This window comes from Carcharhinus amblyrhynchos, chromosome 13 (assembly GCF_965287045.1).
Source record: "Carcharhinus amblyrhynchos chromosome 13, sCarAmb.v2.hapA, whole genome shotgun sequence".
Taxonomy (NCBI): Eukaryota; Metazoa; Chordata; class Chondrichthyes; order Carcharhiniformes; family Carcharhinidae; genus Carcharhinus; species Carcharhinus amblyrhynchos.
This window is the reverse complement of record NC_137336.1, coordinates 68653221-68680582: the sequence shown is the minus strand read 5'-3', so window position 1 is coordinate 68680582 and position 27362 is coordinate 68653221. Positions and strand designations below refer to the sequence as shown.

General features: G+C 44.8%; 1 protein-coding gene across 1 annotated transcript in view; it reads left to right on the top strand.

The window, feature by feature from the left end:
• LOC145351566 (kazal-type serine protease inhibitor domain-containing protein 1-like) overlaps positions 1-26614 on the top strand; it is a 38586-nt gene extending 11972 nt beyond the window's left edge. Inside the window, exons 2-4 of the mRNA XM_080201160.1 lie at positions 20906-21066; positions 21411-21558; positions 25622-26614. Of these exons, the coding sequence (XP_080057286.1) occupies positions 20906-21066; positions 21411-21558; positions 25622-25761 (449 nt within the window). The 3' untranslated portion in view covers positions 25762-26614. The remainder of the gene's footprint in view (positions 1-20905; positions 21067-21410; positions 21559-25621) is intronic.
• The last annotated feature ends 748 nt before the right edge of the window (positions 26615-27362 follow it).

Genomic DNA, 27362 nt, shown 5'->3' with positions numbered 1-27362 from the left:
CTGGTGAATCTCCTCTGCACTCTTTCTAGTGCAATCACATCCTTCCTATCGTGTGTTGACCAGAACTGCACACAGTGCTCTAGCTGCAGCCTAACTAGTGTTTTATACACCTTCATCATAACCTACCTGCTGTTATATTCTATGCCTCAGTTAATAAAGGCAAGAATCCCTTCTTAACCACTTTAGCTACCTGCCCTGATGCCAACAAGAATCTTTGGACAAACACTCCAAATTCCCTCTGGTCCTCTGTACTTCCTAACATCCCACCATTTATTGTGTATTTCATTGTCTTGTTAGTCCTCCCAAAATGCATCACTTCACACTTTGCCGCTGTTCTGCCCATCTGACCAGCCCGTCTATAGCATCCTGTAATCTAAGGCTTTCCTTCTCGCTATTTGCCACACTGCCAATTTTCATGTCATTTCCTTTCCCTCAGTCTTCTCTTCCCAACCTTCCTCAATCACCCTACCCTGCTCCCTCATTTCTTTCTTGCTTGGTCTCCCCTCCCTCAGTTCCCCTACCCTCCCCCAATCAATCCCCATCCTCAATGCCCTCCTTCAGTCTCCATCCCTCAGTAACCTTTCTCTCTTGTTAAAAACCCATCTGGGTCATTAATGTCCTCTAGGGAAGGAAATCTGCCATCTTTACATGGTCTGTCTGACACGTGACTCCAGACCCACAGCAATCTGATTGGCCATTTGGATAAGTACATGGGTGGAAAAGGATTTGAGTGATATGGGCCAAATGCAGGCAATTGGAAGGTCAGAATGGACCAATTGGGCTGAAGGGCCTGTTTCTGTGCTGTACTGCTCAATGACTCTATGGGCAGAATCTGAAGGGATTTTTTTCAAAGTGTCCAGCTAGCGTGAAAACAGTTTTGAAAAATTCCTGATCCATTTTTCGGGTGAGTTTTCACACCGAATCTTATCCACTCAGTCCTTGAGAATGTGGGCTAAACTGTTTCTAGCCACTAGAGGCAGTGGGCGGGGCTTAATTTGCCAGACAGCCTGCAGCTCAGAGCATAGCCACGGGCCAGGATTTTACAACCTTGCTTGGGTGAGGCTCATAAAATCCAGCCCAAGAATTCCTTTCTGCAAGCTTTGTTCACCCTGACTCTGGATTGGGTGTGGCTACAAACAGCACATGTGCAGAAAAAGCCTGACAGAATACCCCTGGGCCAGATAGGTTCCCCCCTCTCCCCAACATTACTGATCCCCTTACCCCCCGGACTCCCTTTCACACAGCCCCCTCATCACACCCCTGGCCTCGACGGCTGACTGGCATGACCCTCTCTCTCCCCTGCCCTGATCATCACAGAGGCACAAGCTCCAGCACATCTGCAAATGCTGACTTGGCTTCCCCTCCATGGTAACAAGGCAAACTGCATTAAACTCGCTGAAATGCTCTAACAGGCGCCTGACTCTCCCAAACAGCCTGGAGCTGATCTGCTCAAACTGCATCGTAAAACCCCCAAGATGGACAAACGGGCAGGCAGTGCAGGAAGAAATTTTCTCCAGGAAGACAACTCCCCAATTTTCTGATGCTGATCTTGCCAGGTTGTTGGAAGTAGTGGAGATAAGGCGGGACACCTTCTTCCCCCAGCAGGATGTCATCTCAGGGGAAGGGATGGAAACGCAGCCTGGGAGGCAGTGGCAACATGAGTTAGTGCAAAGGCACTGGCCAGGAAAGCCCAGCTACAAAAATCTGGATGACCTAACCCAGCAGCAAGGGTAAATGTTTTACCTCATCTAGTATTTTCCCCCAAAGTGAGCCCCTCAGTGCATTGCTACAATGAAAACTAAGGCGCTCAAATACAGTGTGTGACATGCATTGGCAGTGACTTACAGCATCTGCCATGGCATCCCCAGGAGACAGGAGAGATTTCCTCCCCTCATCCCAACCACCCAGGGCCCTGCATGGGGTTTAGTGCTCTGTAATCCATTACCCAGATGTGGGCCCAGATGCTAGTGTGCATGTGGAACTCATGTTGGAGTCAAGCTAGTTTGCATTAGAGCATCATCACAATGGCGCTTTGCTAGCGAGTCATCACCCATTAACAGAGTGTAGCCAAGCCCATCTCACTTAATGGGTGATGACGACTCGCCCATCTCACTTGTCTTACAATGTTGCAGGAGATTGTAGGACTGCACAGGGGGATGAAATCCATGTGCAGCAGCACAGGCCCCTTGTGACCAAACCACATGGTGATCAGGGCCTCCCTCACTGCCCTTGCATGCCTGACCCTTGCTGCTGGCAGCCCACCAGCATCTGGGTAGTGTTGCTCGTCATTTTCATCGTTCTTTTCCTCTTCCTTCTGCTGGGTGGCCTTCCCCCCAGTGATGCCCAGCTGATCGGTGCCCTCACTGCTGCACCAGGTTGTGTAGGGCACAGCACATGACCACAGTGTGGGACGATATCAGGGGGGCTATATTGAAAAGCCCTGTTAGAACAGTCCAGGCACCTGAACGGTACCTTGGGGTGGCGCAGTAGCACAGTGGTTAGCAGTGCTGCTTCACAGCTCCGGGGTCCTGGGTTCGATTCCCGGCTCGGGCCACTGTCTGTGTGGACATTCTCCTTATGTCTGCGTGGATTTCCTCCAGGTGCTCCGGTTTCCTCCCACAGTCCAAAGATGTGCAGGTTAGGTTGATTGGCCATGCTAAGAAATTGCCCCTTAGAGTCCATGGCTGCGTAGGTTAGAGGGATTAGTGGGTATCGGATATGGGGATAGGGCCTGGGTGGGATTGTGGTCGATGCAGACTCGATGGGCCAAAGGGCCTCTTTCTGCACTGTATGATCTATGAACCTCATTTTGAGGAGACCTATGCACTGTTGCACTATTGAATGGGTGCCAATGTGGACCTCATTATGTCAGGTCTCTGCCTCAGTCTCAGGCCTCTGCACAGTTGTCATTAGCCAAGTCCGAAGGGGTACCCATGTCCCTCAAGAGCTATCCTTGCACCTTGGGCTCCTCCCCAAAGACCTCCAGGACATTGGAGCTCTTCAAAGAGACTGCACACAATGGGGGGTATCTGGAGATGTGCATGATGTTCAGCTGATGGTCACACACCAATGCACATTTATTGAATGGAAGCCTTTTCTGTACATGAATCTTCCTGGATTATTCACTGTGTCCTTGAGGGTGATGTGGGTGCAATTGATGGCCCCCTGCACATTTCGCAAGTCCACGATGGCTACAGATTCTGCAGCCGTGACCTCCTTGACACACTTGTGGAAGGATGGTTGGGAAATGCCACACTGGTGGTCTGGAAGGACCCAGTGGTGTAAAAGTTTAAAGTGGCTGTCACTTTCACAGCCACCAGGAATGGGTGCCCCCTGTGTCTGAAGTGCCAGATTCTGCAACAAATGGCATAGGTGTTGCTCCTTTTGGAGCTGGAACCGTCGGCAGCACTCAATGTCCGACAGGACACTCACTTGCAGAACTGCCTGGGTCCAAGCTCCCTCCTACACTTGTCCCCCCTCTCTTGGGGTGAATGGTGGTCAGCCTCAGGCCGCTGTCTCTCTCTACTCTTGCAAACGGTAAGGTCTGGGCCTCCTGTGCCCACAATTCATCCTCCTGCTCCTCCTCCTCCTCCTCAGCTCCAGCAGCAACCAAAAGAACAACAAGATCAATTGATTGCGTCACAAAAGCCATCTCATCTATTTGAAGTGGTGGTTAGGGGGAGGATTAAAGAACTCTGCTCACCCCCAGCCCAGCAGCACTAACTCCCCATGCCCCCCCACAGCCCCCCTGCCCCAACAGCACACGCTCCCCATACCACCCCCACAGCCCCCCAGCAGCAATCACTCCCCAGGCCCCCCACGGCCCCCAGCAGCACACTACTTCCCCATACTACCCCCCCCACAACCCCCCAGTAGCAAACACTCCCCAAATCACACCCCCCACAGACCCCCAGCAGCATACAGTCCCCATATCACCCCCATAGCCCTCCAGCAGCACACACTCCCTATTCTACCCCAAAGCCCCCCAGCAACACAAACTCCCCACATTTCCTCCACAGCCCCCACCCACTCACAAACACACAGCCAACACATGCAGTAGTGGCCCCAGACAGTGCTGCTTGACAGTCCTAAGGCTGCAACACTGCTACTTCAGAGAGTTTCCAATCTGTCTCCCACCAGCAACAGTGCTTCTACCAGCACTAGGACCCAGAGTCAGCATGCAGACCCGAGGTCAGTGCTTTGAGCCGGGTCTGGGCTGAGAGTCCAAAATCAGACCCCATGAGCAACAACAACCCCCCCATCCCCCACACACTTGCAGGCCCCCCCTCCCGGCCTGAAACACAACGTGACAACCACAAAACAGTCCCCCCACTGTGCAGCACACAGCAGTTTGAAAACTGAGATTTACCTCTTTACTCACTTTCATTGCTCCAGCTCCTGAAACCAACTTGAGATGTTTGCCTCATTGATCTGACAAGGTCGTCAAGGCAATTCAGCTGGGACAATTGGAAATGAAACTCGTAATTGCATTGTGATGAATACAAAAAAATGCAAATTGACATTTCGCCCGTTTTGGGTGGAGTCCTGATCGTCCCGATTTTTTTGTGGCAAAATGGGAATGGGCAGAAAAACGGGCGCCAAGCCTGCTAGTTGCATCACCCCCTGCCACAAAGCAGGCGTGATGAGGTCGTAAAATTCCACCCTTTAACTCTCAATCTCCCCCTCTTAAGTCTCCATTCCCTCACTTCCCCCTCCCTCAATCTGTCCACCAGCTGCAGTGCACATAATTTGTAAAACAAATTTCACATCATCTACTTCTAAATGGACCACGTCTTCTTCCTGACTCTGTTTTAACCTGTACGCTGGGCCTTTGATTGAGGGTTTTCAATATAAAATGCATTACAATGGATTGGCAACAGCAGGAGATCTGTGTGTCCTTTACTTTTGGTAAAAACATTAACATCTCAATCCAACCTGTTCTTAGAACATTGTGGAGTCAAATTTGAACATGGCCATTATGCAATGTGTAAATGGTGTTCAGTCACTATTGTCTATATCATCCACGATCAATTTCATTATCAGTTTAATTAGGTTGTTGTTGCCTACGCACCTCCTGCATTCACAGCATTTAGAGAGTACTTTCTCTCTGGTTCTCTGCTAATCAAAAACGTCTTTTATATTTCTCCAACCATAATGGGCGTAGTTTGTTAAAGAGCTGTGCAGTTTCCAACACAAATGGATTTGGCGTAAGAGAGGGATTCATTATCTTCACATCTCATGTAACACACACGCTGACAGGAGGTTCTTGGATCAGTGTTTCTGCATTCCAAAATATCGTTGTCAAAATCTGGCAAATATCAGGAGTGACATTTATGATCAGTAACAGGCAGCCAAATTGCAAATCCACTTAAACATATAGAGCTGTATTTATGTCTAAGATGGCAAGCTGTAAAACAGGTCACTTCTCCAAAGCAGATTGAGTGACTGTCATTGCTAATGAGTCATGCTTGGCAGCTCTTTGTTTATACTGATATGTGTCCAATAAATTTTCATTTCCTATATACATAGAAGCTATACACCAATGCAACAGACTGTAAAACAAATCCTATATCACTCTTCGTCATGGCATAATGGTGGCCATTTTCTTTTTGGGACTGTCCTCCCTGACATCTCAGCCAATAAAACTTGACAAAGGACATATTTTCATTATCAAACATGTCCTGTTTTGCTGCTTTTTAAAGAAAACAGATTTATATTTCTAAAGAGTCTGTCATGTGTTCAAATTGCCTCCAGAATTTCCTGAACAGTGATTACACTTCAAAAAATAATTCATTGGCTTTTTGGAATGACCGGGTCATCGAAGGCGTTGTATAAATCTAAGTGCTTTCTTTCTGCAACTTGTAAGAAAAGGCAAGCTGGAAGTTTGTGCCAAGGTCTAACTCAATATCATTCATAAAATGGCCACTCAGGAATCATTTTCCCTCCCTGTCTGCCCATTGGAGACATGGTTGGACTCCATTCAGCTCCTCCATTGCGATTCAGAACCCACAGGAGGTGACAACCAAGAACCATAAACCTACATCTGGTTATAGCTTTGCTACAGAAAATAATTCCTTGTGATTCTAATATAATTGCTTGAATGCCCTCAAAATGCCATTAATGTGCTCTCACTGTCTTAATTCTTAAGTTCAACACAATTAATGTTTATAGTGTAGCTGCCAGCATTTTGAGACTGGCAATTAGAGAATTGTTTGAAATGGTTGGATTTGCTCTCTGGCTCTCAGCTAAGTTATCATTGCCAAGACATAACTCTGCACAAGTCTTCTGATTGCAAGTAGCGGTGCCCAGGAATCAAGGAGTGTGAGACTGCCCCCTCCAGAGGACTCCTACACTATTGTTATGGACAGGAGGGAGATTAAACAGTTCTGATTTCCCCTCTCTCTACAAACAGAAAAATGTTTTCAGTTTCATCTGAGAGTAGAATCATAGAATCACCACAGGCCATTCAGCCCATCAAGCCTGCACCGACAACAATCCTACCCTGGCCCTATCCCTGTAGCCCCACACATTTACTCCACTAATCCCTCTAACCTACACATCCCTAGGGATCACTAAGGTTCAAGTTAGCAGGAGCAATTTAGAACATAACAGAAGAACATAAGAAATAGGAGCAGGAGTAGGCCATCTAGCCCTTCGAGCCTGCCCCGCCATTCAATAAGATCATGGCTGATCTGTCGTGGCTCAGTTCCACATTCCCGCCCTCTCCCCATAACCCTTAATCCCCTCTCTTATCAAAAACCCATCAACCCGCGTCTTAAAAATATTTAGCGAGGTAGCCTCCACCACTTCAACGGGCAGAGAATTCCAGAGATTCACCACCCTTTGAGTGAAGAAGTTCCTCCTCAACTCCGTTCTAAACCGCCCCCCCCCCTTTATCTTGAGGCTGTGCCCCCTAGTCCTACTATCCTTTCTGAGCGGGAAGAGTCTCTCCACCTCTATCCTATCCATCCCATTCATCATCTTATATGTCTCAATGAGATCTCCCCTCATTCTTCTAAACTCTAACGAGTACAAGCCTAGTTTATTCAGCCTCTCCTCATAGCTCAACCCCCTCAACTCCGGCATCAGCCTTGTAAACCTCCTCTGCACTCCCTCCAAGGCCAAAATATCCTTGCGTAAGTACGGCGCCCAAAACTGCACACAGTACTCTAGCTGCGGCCTCACCAATGCCCTATATAGCCGCAGCAAGACCTCCCTACTTTCATATTCAATCCCCCTCGCTATGAAGGCCAGCATCCCATTCGCCTTCCTGACCACCTGCTGCACCTGCAAGCTGGGTTTTTGCGACTCATGCACAAGGACCCAGAGGTCCCTCTGCACCGTCGCCTGCTGCAGTTTTTCGCCACGTAAGTAATAATCCTTCCTACCATTATTCCTACCAAAGTGGACCACCTCGCACTTGCCAACATTAAATTCCATTTGCCAGTTCCTGGCCCATTCGCCCAGCCTATCTAGATCCTTCTGTAGACTCTCCACACCCTCCGCACAATTTGCCGTTCCACCAATCTTGGTGTCATCAGCAAATTTCGACACCATACACTCGGTTCCCTCCTCCAGATCATCTATATAAATGGTAAATAGCTGAGGCCCCAGCACCGACCCCTGGGGCACTCCACTAGTCGCCAACCTCCAATCCAAATAGCACCGATTGACCCCCACTCTCTGCCTCCTATTTGACAACCAGTCCTCTATCCACGCTAACACCCTACCACCAACTCTATGCCCCCTTACCTTCTGCAATAACCTCTTGTGAGGTACCTTGTCAAACGCCTTCTGAAAATCAAGAAAGACCACATCCACCGGCTCTCCTCTATCCACCGCCCTAGACACATCCTCATAGAACTAGCATGGCCATTGCACCTAACCTGCACATCTTTGGACTGTGAGAGGAAAGTGGAGCACTGTAGGAAACTCACGCAGACAGTGACCCAAGCTGGGAATCGAACCCAGGTCCCTGGCACTATGAGGAGACAGTGCTAACCACGATACACTGTGGCACCCATATTTATGATTTCTCCCTTTATAACTGGTGCTGTATTTTCCCTAACCTTTCAATTTGGAATAAATTGAGACTGAGACAGTTTCAAGGTGATCCATCTTTCCAGAAGCGAGGACTACCATGAGGGAAAAGACACAGGTCCAGAGTTGAATTAGTCTTCATAGAATCATAGAAACCTACAGTGCAGAAGGAGGCCATTTGGCCGATCGGGTCTGCACCAACCACAATCCCTTTACAGAGAGAGATTGAATAGGTTAGGACTTTATTCCCTGGAGCGTAGAAGAATGAGGGGAGATTTGATAGAGGTGTATAAGATTTTGATGAGTATAGATAGAGTGAATGCAAGCAGGCTTTTTCCACTGAGGCTAGGGGAGGAAAAAACAGAGGGCATGGGTTAAGGGTGAAAGGAGAAAAGTTTAAAGGGAATATTAGGGGGGGCTTCTTCACGCAGAGAGTGGTGGGAGTGTGGAATGAGCTGCTGGATAAAGTGGTAAATGCGGGGTCACTTTTAACATTTAAGAAAAACTTGGACGGGTACATGGATGAGGGGGGTGTGGAGGGATGTGGTCCAAGTGCAGGTCAGTGGGACTAGGCAAAAAATGGTTCGGCACAGACAAGAAGGGCCAAAAGGCCTGTTCCTGAGCTGTAATTTTCTATAGTTCTATGGGACTTGAGAAGCTGAGTTACACCCAGGCCCTATCCCCATTACACCATGCATTTACCTTAGCTAGTCCTCCTGACACTAAGGGACAATTTAGCGTGGCCAATCCACCTAATCCATGTATCTTTGGACTGTGGGAGGAAATCGGAGCACCAGAGGAAACACACACAGACACGGGGACAATATGCAGACTCCGCACAGACAGTGACCCAAGCTAGGAATTGAACCCAGGTCCCTACCATTGTGAGGCAGCAGTACTATCTACTGTGTTACCATGCCGCCTTGAAGGCACATGGTCCAGCCATTCCAATGTTCAAGTAGTACACAGTGTCGATGAAGATGAGGGCATCTACCTGGATAGAGCTCCTTCTGCTGCTACCTGTTAGATGGTAAGATGGTGGACTTTCTGGGTTCAGTTCCACATGACAATATTACAGGTTCCAGCAGTTTAGGGACGGTCTTGGGACACATCTCCCACTCCTTCTCCTGGATGTTGGACAAATGATGTGTTTTCCGAGACCTCAAACCTTAAGGTGTTTAATAGCAGAGTCAGGGTTCTGTTCATTTTTGCAGACATACCGTTACCATTAGCTGGAGCTCTGCCTTAGAAATGTAAAGAGTATGGGTACATTTCTTTGGAATTTGATTGTCTGCAGTCACAGGGGCATTAATACTTCTTTATAACGAGGTAGCTGTGATTTCTGAAGGTTAGAAATTCCTTTGGTATGAGTCATGACCAGTCACAGTAAAGCCTTGTCCATTTCTAAAATAAAAATAATGATAATTATAAAACTAATTTGCTGTTTTTGTTTCAGACTCCAACAAAAACAGAGGCCAGCATGGACAAGTTGGACTGAAGGGCCTTTTTCCATGCCTTAAACCTCTATGACTCTATCTACAGTAATTAGCTTTTACCCTACCCACTTATGTCACCCACCAATCCACTTATATATCTACATATTCAGTCTAAAACTCATTTATGGAGTAGCCAGGTAGGTATTGATGTATCTTCCTACCCGTGACTTAAACATATTTAGTGAGGTAGCCTCCACCACTCCAACGGGCAGAGAATTCCAGAGATTCACCACCCTTTGAGTGAAGAAGTTCCTCCTCAACTCCGTTCTAAACCGCCCCCCCCCCTTATCTTGAGGCTGTGCCCTCTAGTCCTGCCGACCTTTCTGAGCAGAAAGAATCTCTCTACCTCTACCCTATCCATCCCCTTCGTCATCTTATACATCTCTATAAGATCCCCCCTCATCCTTCTAAACTCCAACAAGTACAGACCCAGTCTATTTAGTCTCTCTTCATAGTCCAACCCCCTCATCTCCAGTATCAGCCTAGTGAACCTCCTCTGCACTCCCTCCAAGGCCAAGATATTCTTGCGCAAGTGTGGCGACCAAAACTGCACACAGTACTCCAGCTTCAGCCTCACCAGTGCCCTGGTACTGTTGTAGCAAGACCTCCCTGCTTTTATATTCTATCCCCCTCGCCATAAAGGCCAGCATTCCATTCACCTTCTTGATCACCTGCTGCACCTGCAGACTGGGTTTTTGCAACTCATGCACAAGGACCCCCAGGTCCCTCTGCACCGTAGCATGCTGCAGCTTTTCGCCCTTTAAATAATAATCCCTCCTACTATTATTCCTGCCAAAGTGGATAACCTCACACTTGCTAACATTGTACTCCATCTGCCAGGTCCTCGCCCACTCGCTCAGCCTATCTAGATCCCTCTGCAGACTTTCCACACCCTCTGCACAATTTGCTTTTCCATTCATCTTTGTGTCATCAGCAAATTTCGACACCCTACACTCACCCCCTCCTCCAGATCATCTATATAAATGGTAAATAGAGTTATACTATCATTCCTGAGTTCCTGTGCAGCATCACTATAGGCCACCCAACAGCCCAAAGTCAGTGGAGGAAGGCATTTGCAGGGGCATTTTGGACAGGTGCAGGAAGAATAGAGTGGTTGTAGTGGGTGATTTTAATTTTCCCGGAGTGAATTGGAGGGGGCCTAGAGCTGGGGGTACGGAGGGAGAGGAGTTTGTGAAATGTGTTAAGGAAGGGTCGCTAGAACAGTATGTAACTAGCCCGACTAGGGGAGGGGCTATACTGGATTTAGTGTTGGGAAACGAGCCGGGGCAGGTGGGTGAGGTAGAGGTAGGCGAACATGTGGCGAATAGTGACCACAAGTCCGTCTACTTTAGGATAAAAATGGAAAGGGACGAGTGCCGTCCGAACGGGAGTGTGCTGAACTGGGGAAAGGCGAGCTATAGCAGGATTAGGAGGGAGCTGCAGCAAACTGATTGGGAGGGACTGTTAGCTGGCAAGTCCACGGTTGGCAAGTGGGAGGCTTTTAGGGACAAAATGAAATGGTTGCAGGGGAGGTATGTTCCGGTTAAGCGAAAGGATGGGAAAGGTAGGATTAGAGAGCCGTGGATTACGGGGGATATTGAAGACTTGGTCAGGAAGAAGAGGGAGGCGTATGTTAGGTCAAAACAAATGGGTACGGAGAGTGCGCTGGAGGAATATAGAGAGAGAGTAGGAGGGAGCTAAAAAAGGGAATTAGAAGGGCGAAGAGAGGGCATGAGATGGCTTTGGCTGGTAGGATTAAGGAAAATCCAAAGGCATTTTATTCCTATATTAGAGGCAAGAGAGTAGTTAGAGGGAAAATTGGTCCTCTTAGGGACAAGAGTGGAGAGTTGTGTATTGAGTCGGAGGGAATGGGGGAGCTCCTGAATGAATACTTTGCGTCGGTATTCACGAAGGAGAGGGGTTCGGAATCGTGCGGTCTCTTGGAGGGAGCGGAGGTTCAGTTGCAGGATATAGTTATTTGTAGTCTACATAAATGACTTGGAAGAGGGCGTAGGTGGTGTGATCAGCAAGTTTGCTGATGACACCAAGATGGCAGGGTTGGCGGGTACGGAACTGGATTGTCAGGTGATACAACAGGATATAGATAGGTTGGTGCAGTGGGCAGATAGGTGGCAGATGGCATTTAATCCTGACAAATGCGAGGTGATGCATTTTGGACGGAATAATGCAGAGAGGAGCTATGTGATAAAAGGTAGGCCGATTAGGAGTATAGACATACAGAGGGACCTGGGAGTGCAGGTTCACAAATCCATGAAGGCTGCGTCACAAGTGGAGAAGGTTGTTAGGAAGGCTTATGGGATGTTAGCCTTTATAGGAAGGGGCATAGAGTATAAAAGCTGCCGTCTAATGCTTCAGTTGTACAGAACGTTGGTTAGACCGCATTTGGAGTACTGCGTCCAGTTCTGGTCACCTTACTACCGGAAGGACGTGGAGTCTCTGGAAAGGGTGCAGAGGAGGTTTACCAGGATGTTGCCTGGCATGGGGGGACTGGGTTACGAGGAGAGGTTGAAGAAACTGGGACTATTCTCCTTGGAAAGACAGAGATTGAGAGGGGACATGATAGAAGTATATAAGATACTGAAGGGAATAGATAGAGTTAATAGTGAGAGACTGCTCCCTAGACTGGTACGAACACGAGAGGTCATCATTTAAGGGTGAGGGGGGAGAGGTATAATTTGGAGGTGAGAAGAAGGTTCTTTACGCAGAGAGTTGTGGGGGTCTGGAACGCGCTACCGAGTAGGGTGGTGGAGGCAGGAACGTTGGACTCGTTTAAGATGCAGTTAGATAGGCACATGAGTGAAACGAGAATGGAGGGATATGGTAGGGGCTATTAAATAAGGTTAAACCTCAGGAGACACCGGAAGGGCAGGCTGTATGATTAATATTTTTTGTCTTTATTCCACAGGTGGAGGTCCACCTCGTGTCAAGCGAGGGGCATGCACATGGCGGGTCGTGCGTGGGCTGCTCTTGGAAGTTCCAGGAGTGGCCTAGTACTTCATGTCGGTGTGTGTGCTTGATCCTGGACCGGTAGACGGGCGCCGCAACAGCTCAGTGACTAGCACTGCTGGCTGTGCAGAGACATGGATTTGGGCCTGTGTCTGTGGGAGTTTGCGCATTCTCCCTGTGGTTGCGTGGGTTTCCTCCGGGCGCTCCGGTTTCCTCCCACACCCCAAAGATGTGCTCTTAGGCTAATCGGTTTTTACCAAATTGACACTATTTCTTCCCTGAATCTGACTGAGTAGGGTTCCATTCGTAGGCATGCAGGGTAGAATAGGTGTAGGGTGATGCGGCGGCGCAGGCTCGTTGGGCCGAAGGGCCTGTTTCCCGTGCTGGGTTGTTCTTTGTTCTCTTTGTTCTTTGTTCTTTATCAACTATTTCACAGAAATGCAAAGTGGCAGTACAGTTGCTCGTGGTTCTGCTTTCTAATCATTCATTGACTAGCAAACGATTGTTATGTAATCTGAATATATTCTTGCACTGTATCACTTGGCACCACACGATGCATTCTCACTCCATGAGTCACTCCATGAATCTAATGATTTGATCCAAATACATAATAGGAAACAATAGCTAATCTCGCTGGTTGATTTGAAAGATCAGAATTGGTTCTAGACTTTGGTACAATTGGGATAACTGGAATATTTTACTGTTTGTCACAACACCTTGTAAACCTGAGGGGAACTAAATTTTCTGATGTAAAGAAAGAAACAGAAGATACAGATGCAGCAATTGATAAAATATGTTATAAATGCCAATAATTTCCTGCAGGCTCTGGTGTCATTAATTAAAATTGGAACGTGAATGATTGGACTTGGCAGGTTGCTGTGGGGGCTGAAGGTTCCATTTGGTGTGGACATGTGGAACAATAAAGAGAGGACGGGATGACCAATACAATTGTATGGCAACACCCACAACATTGTTATTATTGTGCTCTGAGTGGGTGATGTGGCCCCTTATTAGGAGCTCCTGAATAGAAAATTTACTCTCACAACCTATGTGTGCTAATTTCTTCCCACAAAGAAAGAATTGATTGTGAATAGGTTCAGAATGCTGGGACGAAGTGTCGAAGATCTTACGGTATAAAGATCACCTTATTCAGGGGAGATAAAGGACTAAGTCAAACACAGCTCCAAAAATGGAAAGGCAACCATTGCGAAGTAGTTGGTTTTAACATTGTTAACTGATTTCTCTTAAATTGGTTTAAATATACCAAAAGGTGCTTGATGTTATTTAAAATAATGTAGTTTCTGAGTCTTAAATCTAACTCGTAGACCTTGGAGGTGTTCACCTATAATCTGAGGCACACTTGTGATGTTTAGCTATGAAATTAATCTGTGTATTTCAAGTCATTATTTTTAATGGGCAATGAAATCCTGTTTGACTGAGTGTCACAATCTCTAATTACAGACATTTTGTTTTGGTGAAACTGTTTAAAGGCAAAAGTTTCATAGGTGTTCTGGATACACAGCCCTCAAATCAACCAAGTGCAGTTGATTTAAGGGCTGCAGGACAGAAACCGGGATGTTATGTTTGACTGTCTTTCTCCAGTAGCTCTAAAGTGATTTATGTTTGTATCAGTGGTTATGTTAAATTGTATGAAACTGTGGGTTTTAAAAAGATTTATGAGGCTGATATCAGAACTGAGCAGTTAGGAAATATAGAAACATAGAAGATAGGAACAGGAGGAGGCCATTTGGCCCTATGATTGTCCAACTCAATAGCCTAATCCTGCTTTCTCCCCATAACTTTTGACCCTGTTCACATCAAGTGCTAAATTTAACCACCTCTTGAATACATTCAATGCTTTGGCATCAACTTCTTCCTGGACATTTCTTCACTGTCTTGGAAGAAATGTCTCCCCATTTCCACCCGAAATGGTCTAGGACTGTGGCCCCTGGTTCTGGACACACCCACCATCAGGAACATCCTCCCTGCACCTAACCTGCCTAGTCCTGTTAGAATTTTATAAGTTTCAGTGAGATCCCCCCTCATTCGTCTGAACTTTAGCGAAAACAATCCTAACCTAGTCAATCTCTCCTCATACGTCAGCCCCGCAACCCCCAGAATCAGCCTGGTAAATCTTCGCTGCACTCCCTTCATATCAAGGACATCCTTCCTCAGAAAAGGAGACCAAAACCGCACACAATATTCTAGGTGCGACCTTACCAAGGCCCTGCATAATTGCAACAACACATCCCTGTTTATGTACTCGAAACTCTTTCAATAAAGGCCGACATACCATTTGCTTCTTTACTGCTTGCTGCACTTGCATACTTTCAGCGAGTGGTGCACAAAGATACCCAGGTCCCGCTGCACACTCCCCTCTCCCAATTTACAGCCATTCAGAAAGCGTTTGACAAAGTTCCATCTAAGAGATTATTGTGTGAGATTAAAGCGCATGAATTGGGCAAAGTGTATTGAGATGGATAGAAAACTGATTGGCAGAGAAGAAACAAAGAGTAGGAATTAATGGGTGCTTTTCAAATTGGCAGGCAGTATTTAGTGGGGTGCCACAGGGATCAGTACTAGAACCCCAGTTATTCACAATATATATTAATGGTTTGGATGACGGAACAAAATGTAACATCTCAAAGTTTGCAGATACCAAGTTGGCTGGGAGGATGAACTGTGATGAAGACACAGAGATGCTTCAGAATGAATTGGACAGGTTGGGTGAGTGGGCAAATCAGTGGCAAGTGCAATATAATTTGGAGGTTATTCACTTTGGAAGCAAAAACAAGGAGGCAGATTACTATCTATAAATTATAGAATCATAGAATCCAAAAAGTCTGAGACCTCAGGGTAGACCATTTAGGATGAAGATGAGGAGATATTTCTTCATCCAAAGAGTGGTAAGCCTGTACATGGCTAGACTGATGTATGAGGAGAGATTGACTAGGTTAGGATTGTTTTTGCTGGAGTTCAGATGAATGAGGGGGGATCTCATAGAGACTTATAAAATTCTAACAGGACTAGACAGGGTGGATGCAGAGGAAGATTTCCCGGTGGTGGGGAAGTCCAGAGCCAGGTGTCACACTCTGAAGATTCAGGGTAGACCACTTAGAATGGAAATGAGGAGACATTTCTTCACTCAAAGAGTGCAGAAGGAAGCCATTCAGCCCATCGAGTCTACACCAACAACAATTCCACCCAGGCCCTATTTCCACAGCCACTCAAATTTAACCTGCTAATTCGTTTAACCTACGCACCCTGGGACACCAAGGGGCAATCTGCCATGGCCTATCAACCTAACCCAAACATGTTTGGAGTGTGCGAGGAAACCTATGCAGACACAGGGAGAATGTGCAAACTCCACACAGACAGTGACCCAAGCCGGGAATTAACCTGGGTCCCTGGAGCTGTGAGGTAGCAGTGCTAACCGCTGTGCCATTGTGCTGCCCTGTTGGGAGAGGGGAGTGTGCAGCGGAACCCTGGGTGTCCTTGCGCACCAGTCACTGAAGGTAAGCATCCATGTGCAGGTAAAGAAGGCAAATAGTACGCTGACTTTCATTGCGAGAAGTTTTGAGTACAGGAGCAGGGATGTGTTGTTGCAATTATACAGGGCCTTAGTGAGGCCACACCTAGAGTAGTGTGTACATTTTTGGTCTCCTTTTCTGAGGAAAGACGTTCTTTTTCGAGGGAGTGCAGCAAAAGTTTACCAGGCTGATTCTGGAGATGGTGGGACTAATGTATGAGGAGAGATTGTTTTCGCTGGAATTCAGATGAATGAGGAGAGATGTCCTAGAGTCTTATAAACTTCTAACAGGACTAGACAGGGTAGATGCAGGGAAGATGTTCCCGATGGTGGGGAGTCCAGGACCACGGGTCACAGTCTGAGGATTCAGGGTAGACCATTTAGGATGGAAATGACAAGACATTTCTTCACCCAATGAGTGGTGAGCTTGTGGAATTCATTACCATAGGAAGTGTTGATGCCAAAACATTGAATGTATTCAACAGGTGGCTAGATATAGCATTTGGGGTGAATGGGATCAAAGGTTATGGGGGAAAAGCAGGATTAGGCTATTGAGTTGGATGATCAGCCATAATTGCAATGAATGGCAGTGCAGGCTCAAAGGCCCAAATGGTTTCCTCCTGCTCCTATCTTCTATGTTTCTATGTTTATGTTTAATCTCAGGAACTACCAGGAAATACCTAACAGGCGGGGGAGCTTTTTCTAGAAAAGTCCAGATGATTGAGGAGTAAGTAACCTCATGAAAATCTTTAAGATTACTGTTACAATTATAAAGTTTACTAGGTTATTGGCACAGCTCTTCCGAGCTCCGGATCATTAGAGACCGGTACTCCTCACAAATCCCAATACACTGACTGTGAGAATTCCCTGGGAAGTTTGAACTTTCAATGGACAATTCTCCTGTTTCCTGACATGGTCTGAAAATGTCTCTGACTCTTTAGTTAGAATTGGAGATGTTGGCCAGTATCAACTTACTTACCTAGACAATTAGCCAGGAAAATGTTAAACTGAAAAATCCTAGCCTGACTCCAGGATAACTAAACAACTGACAACCCAGTAACACTGATCCCTCCCTCCATCTCCCCATCCATCCTCCACCCATTCCACCCTAACCTCACTGGCTATACTCTCGATTCTCTGAATAACTCTGCCCCATCCATCCAGTCACTTACATTACCCACAAGTCATTCAACTGCCACCCTACCCAGCTGGCACCCTACCCACCTACACAGGAAATGCTGCAAAATCTCTGCAGGTCTGACAGTATCTGTGGGGAGAGAATCGAGCTAGCATTTCAAGTCTGGATGAGGAGTCATAGTCTGGTGAAGGGGCATGGTGATACAATGGTTAGTGCTGCAACCTCACAACTCCAGGGAGCTGGGTTCAATTCTGGCCTCAGGTCACTGTCTGTGTGGAGTTTGCACATTCTCCCCGTACCTGAATTGGTTTCCTCTGGTTGCTCTGGCTTCCTTCCACACTCCAAAAATATGCAGGCTTGGATGATTGGCCATGCCAAATTGCCCCTCAGTGTCAGGGGCACTAGCAGGGTAAATACAAGGGGGTTATAGGTATAGGGCCTGGGTGGGATTATTGTCAGTGCAGGCTTGATGGGCTGAATGGTCTTCTTCTGCACTGTAGGGATTCTATGAAACATTGGCGCTTTTCTCTCACAATAGATGTTGTCAGATCTGCTGAGATTTTCCGGCATTTTCTGTTTTTGTTTCAGATTCCAACATCCGCAGTAATTTGCTTTTACCCGACCCACTTATCTGAACCCCTACCACTGATATTTCTACACATTCACTCACAAACTCATTCACTCACAAACTGAGGATCTTTAAAGACTTATCAGAATACAGTGGTTAGTGTCATAAAAAGGGGCAGGGTCATGGTTTCTGATCAGATTCCCTTTGTTGCTCTCCATATGGATTCCTGCACTGAGTGAGTTTTGTGGACCAGCCATTGGATGTTTGAACAGAAAAAAACACATACATGTAATGGAGTGGTTTTCTGCCTGATCACCATCAAGACACAGGGCTTCCAATAGTGATTGGAGGATTTGGGCAGGTATATTTTGGAATTATGTTTTTAAATTTAGGGTAAATGAAGCGGGTCATATGACTGTTCTGCAGACTGTCTGACAGTAAACCTGCATAGTTTGATTGTTAAAGTTCAAAGGAAGACTCAGATTGTTTACATAAGAACATAAGAAATAGGAGCAGGAGTAGGCCATCTAGCCCCTCGAGCCTGCCCCACCATTCAATAAGATCATGGCTGATCTGTCGTGGCTCAGCTCCACATTCCCGCCCTCTCCCCATAACCCTTAATCCCCTTGCCTATCAAAAACCTATCAACCTGCATCTTAAAAATATTTAGCGAGGCAGCCTCCACCACCTCAACGGGCACAGAATTCCAGAGATTCACCACCCTTTGAGTGAAGAAGTTCCTCCTCAACTCTGTTCTAAACTGCCCCCCCCCTTATCTTGAGGCTGTGCCCTCTAGTCCTACTGTCCTTTCTGAGCGGGAAGAGCCTCTCCACCTCTATCCTATCCATCCCTGTTCTGCGCTGTAATGTTCTATGTTCTATCCCATTCATCATCTTATATGTCTCAATGAGATCTCCCCTCATTCTTCTAAACTCTAACGAGTACAAGCCTAGTTTATTCAGCCTCTCCTCATAGCTCAACCCCCTCAACTCCGGTATCAGCCTAGTAAACCTCCTCTGCACTCCCTCCAAGGCCAAAATATCCTTGCGTAAGTGCGGTGACCAAAACTGCACACAGTACTCCAGCTGCGGCCTCACCAGTGCCCTATACAGCTGCAGCAAGACCTCCCTACTTTTATATTCAATCCCCCTCGCTATGAAGGCCAGCATCCCATTTGCCTCCCTGACCACCTGCTGCACCTGTAGGCTGGGTTTTTGCGACTCATGCACAAGGACCCCAAGGTTCCTCTGCACCGTCGCATGCTGCAGTTTTTCACCATGTAAGTAATAATCCTTCCTACCATTATTCCTACCAAAGTGGACAACCTCACATTTGCCAACATTAAATTCCAATTTACTGGGAAGAATGTACTTGGAGACAATGGCAGCAGTCTCTGAGTTTACAATGAATAGACTCTGAGTCTCCCAAAGTCACAAACGTGTTGTTCATATCAGGTGTAAACAGTTGTGATGTACATTAAAGTGTAAATTGTCTACAAAAAACAAAATTGTGCTCTTCAATATGGCCTTTAGTTATTTGTTACGGTAAACATTTAAAAACATGAAATCGTGAAGTGTCATTCTTTCAGCTATTAATCTCTTTGTAAAAATTATCAGTTCGTATAGAGGTTGTAATATTATGAAGTGGCTTGACAGAGTAGAAGTGGAGAAGATATTTCCACTTGTCAGGGATATTAAAACTAGGGGCCCTAAATAGAAGATATGGGTGGTAGTACCAGATATGGGAACTAGTATCAGAAGGTTACAACAGGTGGGAGAGCTCTTGCATGGAATATAAACATCACACTATTTCTGTGTGCTAAATTCTATGTGATGGTACAAGACCCAACTCCAGACATTCCTGGTGAGTGAGATGAGAGTCCTAGCTTTGAATTCTGAATTGAGTTGACAGGATGCTTCTATCCATTAGATGTGGAATGTGGGTACCCCTGCCCACCTTCCCCAATTCCATCAACTATGAAACTCCATAAAACCCCCCTGTTGCCTAGGTCTTATCATCCTATTAACAAATTTGAAAATGTTTATGGACATGGCGATTGTGACCATGCCACAGCCCCTCAGACTGTGAACCTTTGCACTTTTCACTAATTCATGCTCTTCTCCAATATTATGTGTGTGAGGAACAACAAGATTACAAAGGATCTCTGGTAATAAAGATAAACTAAGAGGACATTGGGGCCTTGGTTTAAGTTCTGATCCAAAAGATGGCACCTTAAACAATACAGCATTAAAAGATTCAGACCAGATTATGTAAACATGTTCTGGAGTAGAACCTGAACCCATGATCTTCTGACTTAGTGACAAGAGACAGACAGAGACATAGGCATGGCTTTAAATTAAGGGGGGGTAGTTATAGGACGGATGTCAGGGGCAGGTTCTTTACCCAGAGGGTGGTGAGGGACTGGAATGCCCTGCCTGCTGCAGTTGTAAATGCGCCTAGTTTGGGGGCGTTTAAGAGATTGGTGGATAGGTTTATGGACGAAAAGGGATTGGTTTAGATTAGTGGGTCAATGTTTTTTTTTTGAAAATAAGACTGGTCGGCGCAACATTGTGGGCCGAAGGGCCTGTTCCGCGCTGTAATGTTCTATGTTCTATGTTCTATGTTCTATAGGCAGCATGGAGGGCGAAAGGGCCTGTTCCTGTGCTATAATTTTCTTTGTTCTGAATGTGCATTTATATAGCATCCCAAACTGCTTCACAGTCAGCTAATTATCTTTGAGGTATAGTTGATATTGAAATGTAGCTCAATGAGACAGCCAATCCTCACACAAAGTCCCACAATGTGATAAGCTGTTTTAGATATTGTTTGAGTGATAAATATTGACCAGGATATTAGAGAGGGCTCCCCTACTCTTCTTTCAATAGTGCTGTGGGATCTTTTGCATCTACCTGAGAGAACTGGAGCTTTGGTTTAAGATCTGACCCAAAAGATGCAACCTTAAACAATGCAGCATTGAAAGATTTAGACCAGATTATGTAAACATGTTCTGGGGTAAGCCTGAATCTGTGATCTTCTGACTTAGAGACAAGAGACAGACAAAGACAAGACTGGCACATGAATGGGAAATGTAATTGATGTCAGAGAATGTGAAGGGTGTTAGATATCAGACATTGTAGTGCCAGTAAATCTTCTTCACATTCACACAGTTCCATGGATCACCACTCCACCTCGTGATGTGCACAATGTTACAGGCAACGATATTGTCTTTGGCTGTGAGGTGTCTGCGTATCCCATGGCTCTTGTGGAATGGAGGAAGAAAGGGAATGATAACTTCCTGCCTGGGGATGATGCTCATATCTCTATTCAGGTAAAGACTACATTGCTATAAAACAGGCAAGATACTCTCGTTTCTCTTGATCCTATAAATATTTTAGTGTCCAAGATATTTTGAATATTGCTGAAAAGTGAGCCATGTTCCTGAATCTTTTCCTCTTGTATTTATCAGGACAAATGCAAAAATGCCAAATATCAAACTCCCACAAGATTTCAGGAAAAAAGGGTGCTAATTGATTCACAAATTAACTCTACTTGGCCATGGTATAGCCATAGAAAAAGCAACAGGGAACGATAGACACCCATTGCTTCCTGGATGGATAATTCCCACACATAGAACAAATTGTGCAATGTTCCCTCTTTTATTTCTTTCTCCAGGCACGAGGTGGGCCAGAGCGATATGGTATCACAGGGTGGCTGCAGATTCAGGGGCTGAAAAAGTCTGATGAGGGAATCTATACCTGTTACACACGGAACAAACATGGAGAAGCATTCGCATCTGCAAGTTTGAGTGTCCATGATCCTGGTAAGACAACGAAACATTGTTTAGCTAACAAAGAGATTTTCCAAACACTAAAATCTTAAACATCCTTGGCACTGCTAGGTCCAGTTCTGGGGTTTTCCTCTAGATTTAAATTTGAACTTTAGCATGAGAACTGATAGCTACCCCTTGATTTTTTTTTTAGTTAACATTGTCTTTTCCTGTACCATACAGGGGTGAAACAAACCATTGGGTCTATGCAAACTCTTTTAAAGAGAACTTCACTTAATCCCATTCACTGGTTCTTCCTCACATCTCTGCATCTATTTTTTTCTTCATCAAATATTTATCCAATTCTGTTCTGAAAGTTACTTTTTGACTCTGCATCCACCATCTAACTCTCAAGCTGTGTGCTCCAAATTGTAACCACTCACTGTGAAAAAAGGTTTGACCTCATATCTCCTCGGGTTAAATTGGTGTCCTCCCATTACCAACCCAACAGCCATTGGAGATGTTTCTCTTTACTTACTCCATCTAAACTCTTCATGAATTCAAACATCTTGATCAAATATCCTGCTTTGCCAGTCCATCCATGTAATCATAATCCTTCAGCCCTGGAATCCATTTCAGTAAATCTCTTCCATATATGCAAAAGCTTTCACATCCTGCCTAAAATATGGTTTCCAGAACTCAACATATTGCTCTGACTGAGGCTGAAATGATGTTTTCTATGCGTTTAGCCTTATTTTCTGGCTTTTGTACTCTACACCTTTATTTATAAAGTCCATTTGATTAAATTAAGGCTGGTCTGGGTTCCATATTACCTGAAAACCATACCTTACCCAATGAAAATAACACTCAGCTCAAATTATCCCAGTATCCATAATCCTTTTGGGAAGAGAGTTCAAAACTTCTCTAACGTTTGTGTGAAAAAGTCCCTTGTTCTAGAGTTCCACTCCACAAACTCCCTATTTCTGTCCGTGTACAGCAGCATCAGCAGGAACATTATCAGCCCAAAACTGTGTACATGTACCCTCCCCATCTTGGCACACATGGCACCATGCATTATCAGACACCCAATGTCCACAGGAAACATCATGGTGCAAGATAAAGAACACAGCAGGAAAGCTCTCTGGAAGAATAAATAGACAAGGTTGTTGAATCCATACAGTTCTTTTCATCAGGGCTGCTTTAAGAGATATTTTTGCGGGAAATGTTGGAAGGAAGATCAGTGCCATTTTGGCCTCAGAACCTGAGCAGTCTAGAAAGAGGCAAAGCTGTGTCAGACTGGCACCAAACCTGGAATCAGGCAAGGAAGAAATCTGCTACCCTGCGGGAGATTACTGAAACAAGTACTGCTTCCATTATTTCTGATCCAACAGTGTTGCCTTCAGAGAAAAAAAACAAAGACTTGCATTCCTATAGCACCTTGATGACCTCAGAAAATCCCTAGTTACCAATGAATTACTTTTGAAGTGTAAACATTGTTGTAAAGTAGAAAATTGGCAGCCCATTTGCACACAGTTTGGTCGCACAAATGGCAGTGTGTGACTAACCAGATCATCTATTTTTAATTGTGTTGTTTGAAGCACATTTCATAGAATCATCAAATCTACAGTGAAGAAGGAGGCCATTTAGAGAGCTGCTATAGTGCATCTTTTAGATTGTACATATGCAGTCAAAGTGAGGTGAAACAACATAAACATTTTCCAAAGTACTATAGCATGCCTTCTCTGTCAAACTGCATCAAGACCATAGTGATAAACTGTTAAGATATCTTTGTAGTAGCATTTTTGCCTCTGAGTCAGATGATTGTGGGTTTGATTCTCATGGCAGTGTTGAAGTAAGGCTTCCATCGAGCCTGCACCGACAACAATCCCACCCAGGTCCTATCCCTGTAACCCAATAAATTTATCCTGATCCCCCTTACACTAAGGGATAATTTAGCATGGCTGATCAACCAAACCTGCACATCTTTGGACAGTGGGAGGAAACCAGAGCACCCGGAGGAAACCTCTGCAGACACGGGGAGAATGTACAAACTCCACACAGACAGTAACTCAAGGCCAGAACTGAACCCATGTCCTTGGCACTGTGAGGCAGCAATACTAGCCACTGTGCCACCCCCTAGTGGGAGAATGCCTTTGGTCTTTTTAGAATAGTGCCATGAAATCTGTTATGTTGAATTGGATGGCATCGTAGTTTATTGTCATATCTGAAAGCCAGCACCTCTGGCAGAGAAGCCTTACCTCAACACTACTACAAAATATATCTTAACAATTTATCACTATGGTCTTGATGCAGTTTATTTGATAGTACACTCACTAGTTTTCGGGGTTAGTCCCTTCGTCAGGTGAATGGACCATTCACCCATTCACCTGATGAAGGGACTACCCCGAAAGCTAGTGAGTGTACTATCAAATAAATCAGTTGGACTTAAACCTGGTGTTGTCAGACTTTTTACTGTGTTTACCCCAGTCCAAAGCCGGCATATCCACATCTTGATGCAGTTTGACAGAGGAGGAATGCTATAGTACTTTGGAAAGTGTTCATGTTGTTTCATCTCACATTGACTGCAGTATGTACAATTTAAAAGATGCACTATAGCAGCTCACCAAAGTTACTACAGCACTTTCCTCTGCATGCCATTCTGATCACCAAGAAGAATGTGAAAGTAATGTCATTGGAATACCTCCAAGATCCCCTCCAACTCTCATCTAGATATGGCTAAGCTTCCTCAGGCTCATCATAGTCCAGGTATTTTCCAACTAGGGTTATATATTTCAATAGGATAACCTCTACCCACTTGCTATTTCTCCACAACCCTGCAAATGCATCCATCCTCCACTATGCATAAAAATGCTCCTTGTCTTTTGTTCTTTTGCCAATTATCTTATCTCCCTTATTTAGTTACTTATATCCCCGTCAGATTTTCTTATACTCTATCCCTTTGTAATTATGTCTCTGCTTAACCTTCTCTGTGCTAAAGAAAACAATCCCAACTACTCTAATCTGGACAGATAACTGAAGTCCTGTTTCACTCTGATAAATCTCATCTGCACCTGCTTCAATTTCTAAAGTATATATTCTTCATTGTATCAGCTTGGTTGAATTGGTTGCATCTTTCTTCCAAGTACTGAGTGCTACATTGTGTCTTGTATTAAACTGAGGTCCCATCACCGATCAACACTATATGAAAGCATTCACCTACTTGTGGCTCGCACAGTGCCAACTTGGTTTGTCTCATCAACAACAGTGTAGGAGGTATTTATTTAAAGCTGCATGGGTACAAGACTGGAATTGCAAATCAGCTGCCTTTAACAACAGTTTTTCAAAATGAATATGGTGGTGGATTCTGATCAATATCAACAGTTTTACACCTCAGCAGTAAGTTGAAAAACCAATCCCAGAGTATTTTGTAAAGTGCTTTCAGAGCACCTGAAGGAGGTTAAAGACAATAGTCTCAATTTTAACTCTTGCATCAGTTACAATAGAGACAGGATGTATGCAATTCTAATTGAATGCAATTTTAAATTTCAGACAGCAAGGACTTGCCCATTGCCAATGAGCTTCTCTCTGGGTATGAAGATCAGGCTTCCATGATCTAACTGGGGCCCATGCAGTCAGCTATTTTGATTTGAGGCCTTAACAGGTGAACAGTGAGAGCTTTATTTGCCATGTGCTCTTCACAGACTGGAGAGGTCAAAGTGAGTTTTAATAATTGTTTCATTGTGGTCCAGGAATGTGCCTTCCAATTCACCAAGAAACCCTGGGCCTCCTCTGCCCCATCAGGGGGTACCTCTGTACTTTCCCTCCCCCTTCCCCCACTCCCCTTCTCCTTCAATGAAGTTCCTATCTCTGAGATTTGCCTGACTTCCAAGAAAGGTTTGATGTCATGAATTCCCACCCTTGTCCACTGGTCAAACAGTGATAAGGCCCCAGTGTTTAAACTGCACCAAGCTTTGTAATTGAACGTGTTAACTCTCCACAATCCCTCACATGCACCAGTCCGTCCCACCTTCAATTAATATCAGAGCCTATAGAAATATAATTTCTTTGTTTAGGGTCTCACATGTAGGTTTAATGCCTGTATGATTTTAACCTACAGATTCACCATTAGCAATGGAAATGAGTTTGAAAAGCAAAGATAGAAATTATATCACAGATGATGAGGAAGTTGAAGATGATTATGGCGATGCAGATGATGATTATGAGATCTCGGGTGACTACGAATACCGAAAAACATGAACATCTATTGAAAATATGTCTTGCGGAGTGGAACATAGTTATCCAATATTAACTATTTGATAAAAATGTGTGGCCTTTGAGTAAAAATTTCAGCTGTATATAGTTTAACCATTGTCATTCAAAAGTACCATTTAAACATTTGCTGTCTGCAGTTTTGTGTAATGCATAATAATTTTTAAATGTTTCACTTATAATGTTTAGTGATGTGCTGTATTTTATCTTGTGGCAAAACAGTACATAACATATTAACAAATGTCTTTTCACTTTTATAATGTCTATATAGGTCAACAGATAAAAACCTTCACAATTAAGACAAGATTAATTAATTGGCACCATCATCTGTGACAATCAATGAGCTAAAGGAAGGTAAAATGACAAGAAGCCCTTTTGGTCTTCAATCCAGCTCCTTCTGTATTTTATGTACACACTATAAGCTCTGTACCCAGATATTTATTCAGCTTATCACAGCCTATAGTCATTTAATCTCCTCCCACATCAAATGCTCACTCTACCCTAACACAGAATTACTGAATTGTTGCGGTGGAGAATGAGGCTATTTGGCCCAACATGTTTGCATGGGCTATCCAAATGAGCATTATGATTTAGTGTCATTCTCCTGCATATTCCCCTCCATGTCATTTCTATTCAAGTAATCATCTAAAGTTCTCTTGAATGCCTCAATTGAAGCTATCTCCACCACACCTCCAGGCAGAGCGTTCTAGACCTTAAGCGCTCGCTTGCGAAAAAACCTTTTCTCAGATCATTTTTGTTCCTTTTTCAAATCACTTTAAATCTGTACCCTTTCATTCACGATCTTTTTAAGAACGGGAACAGTTTCTCCCTAACTACCCTGTCCAACCTCCTCATGATTTTGAACATCTGTATTAAATCTCCTCTCCAAGGAGAACATCTAAACCTTTCCAAACCATCCTTACAATTGAAGCTTTTCATCCCTGAAACCATTTCGATAAACCTCTTTTGCACCCTCTCATTGGAGATGTGTGGGGGAAGTTTTTTACAGAGAGTGGTGGGGGCCTGGAATGCACTGCCAAGTGAGATGGTTGAGCAGGTATATTAGCAACATTTAAGACTTATCTGAATAGGCACATGGATACAGTGGAATACAGGTGGTTGGTCTAGATAAGACAACGTGATCGGTGCAGGCTTGGTGGACTGAAGAGCCTGTCTCTGTGGTATACTGTTCTTTGTAAGTTAATTTAACATGATTTCTCCTTTAGAAATCTATCCTAATCAACCCACTTTTTTCCTTGTGGCAACTAATTCTATCCCGAATAGTTGTTTACCCCACGACTTTAGATGAACTGTCTGGCTGGTCTATGATTGCTGGCCTCATCTTTAAGACCTTTACTGAACAATCATGGTCTCTCAGCAACAATTCAATCTGTTTCCAGAATTCGCTACCTTTCTACCCGATCACAGGATAGAAAGTCTGTCTACCCTATTGAGCCCACTATTTAATGTCTTCCTGCAGTCCATGTGCACTCCACCCTTTCAGGGTCATTATGCCAAAATCTTTAATATTCTGAACGACATTCCTTGATCTTTGAAGGTAGGTAGGTAGAACTCCAGAGTATTGAGAA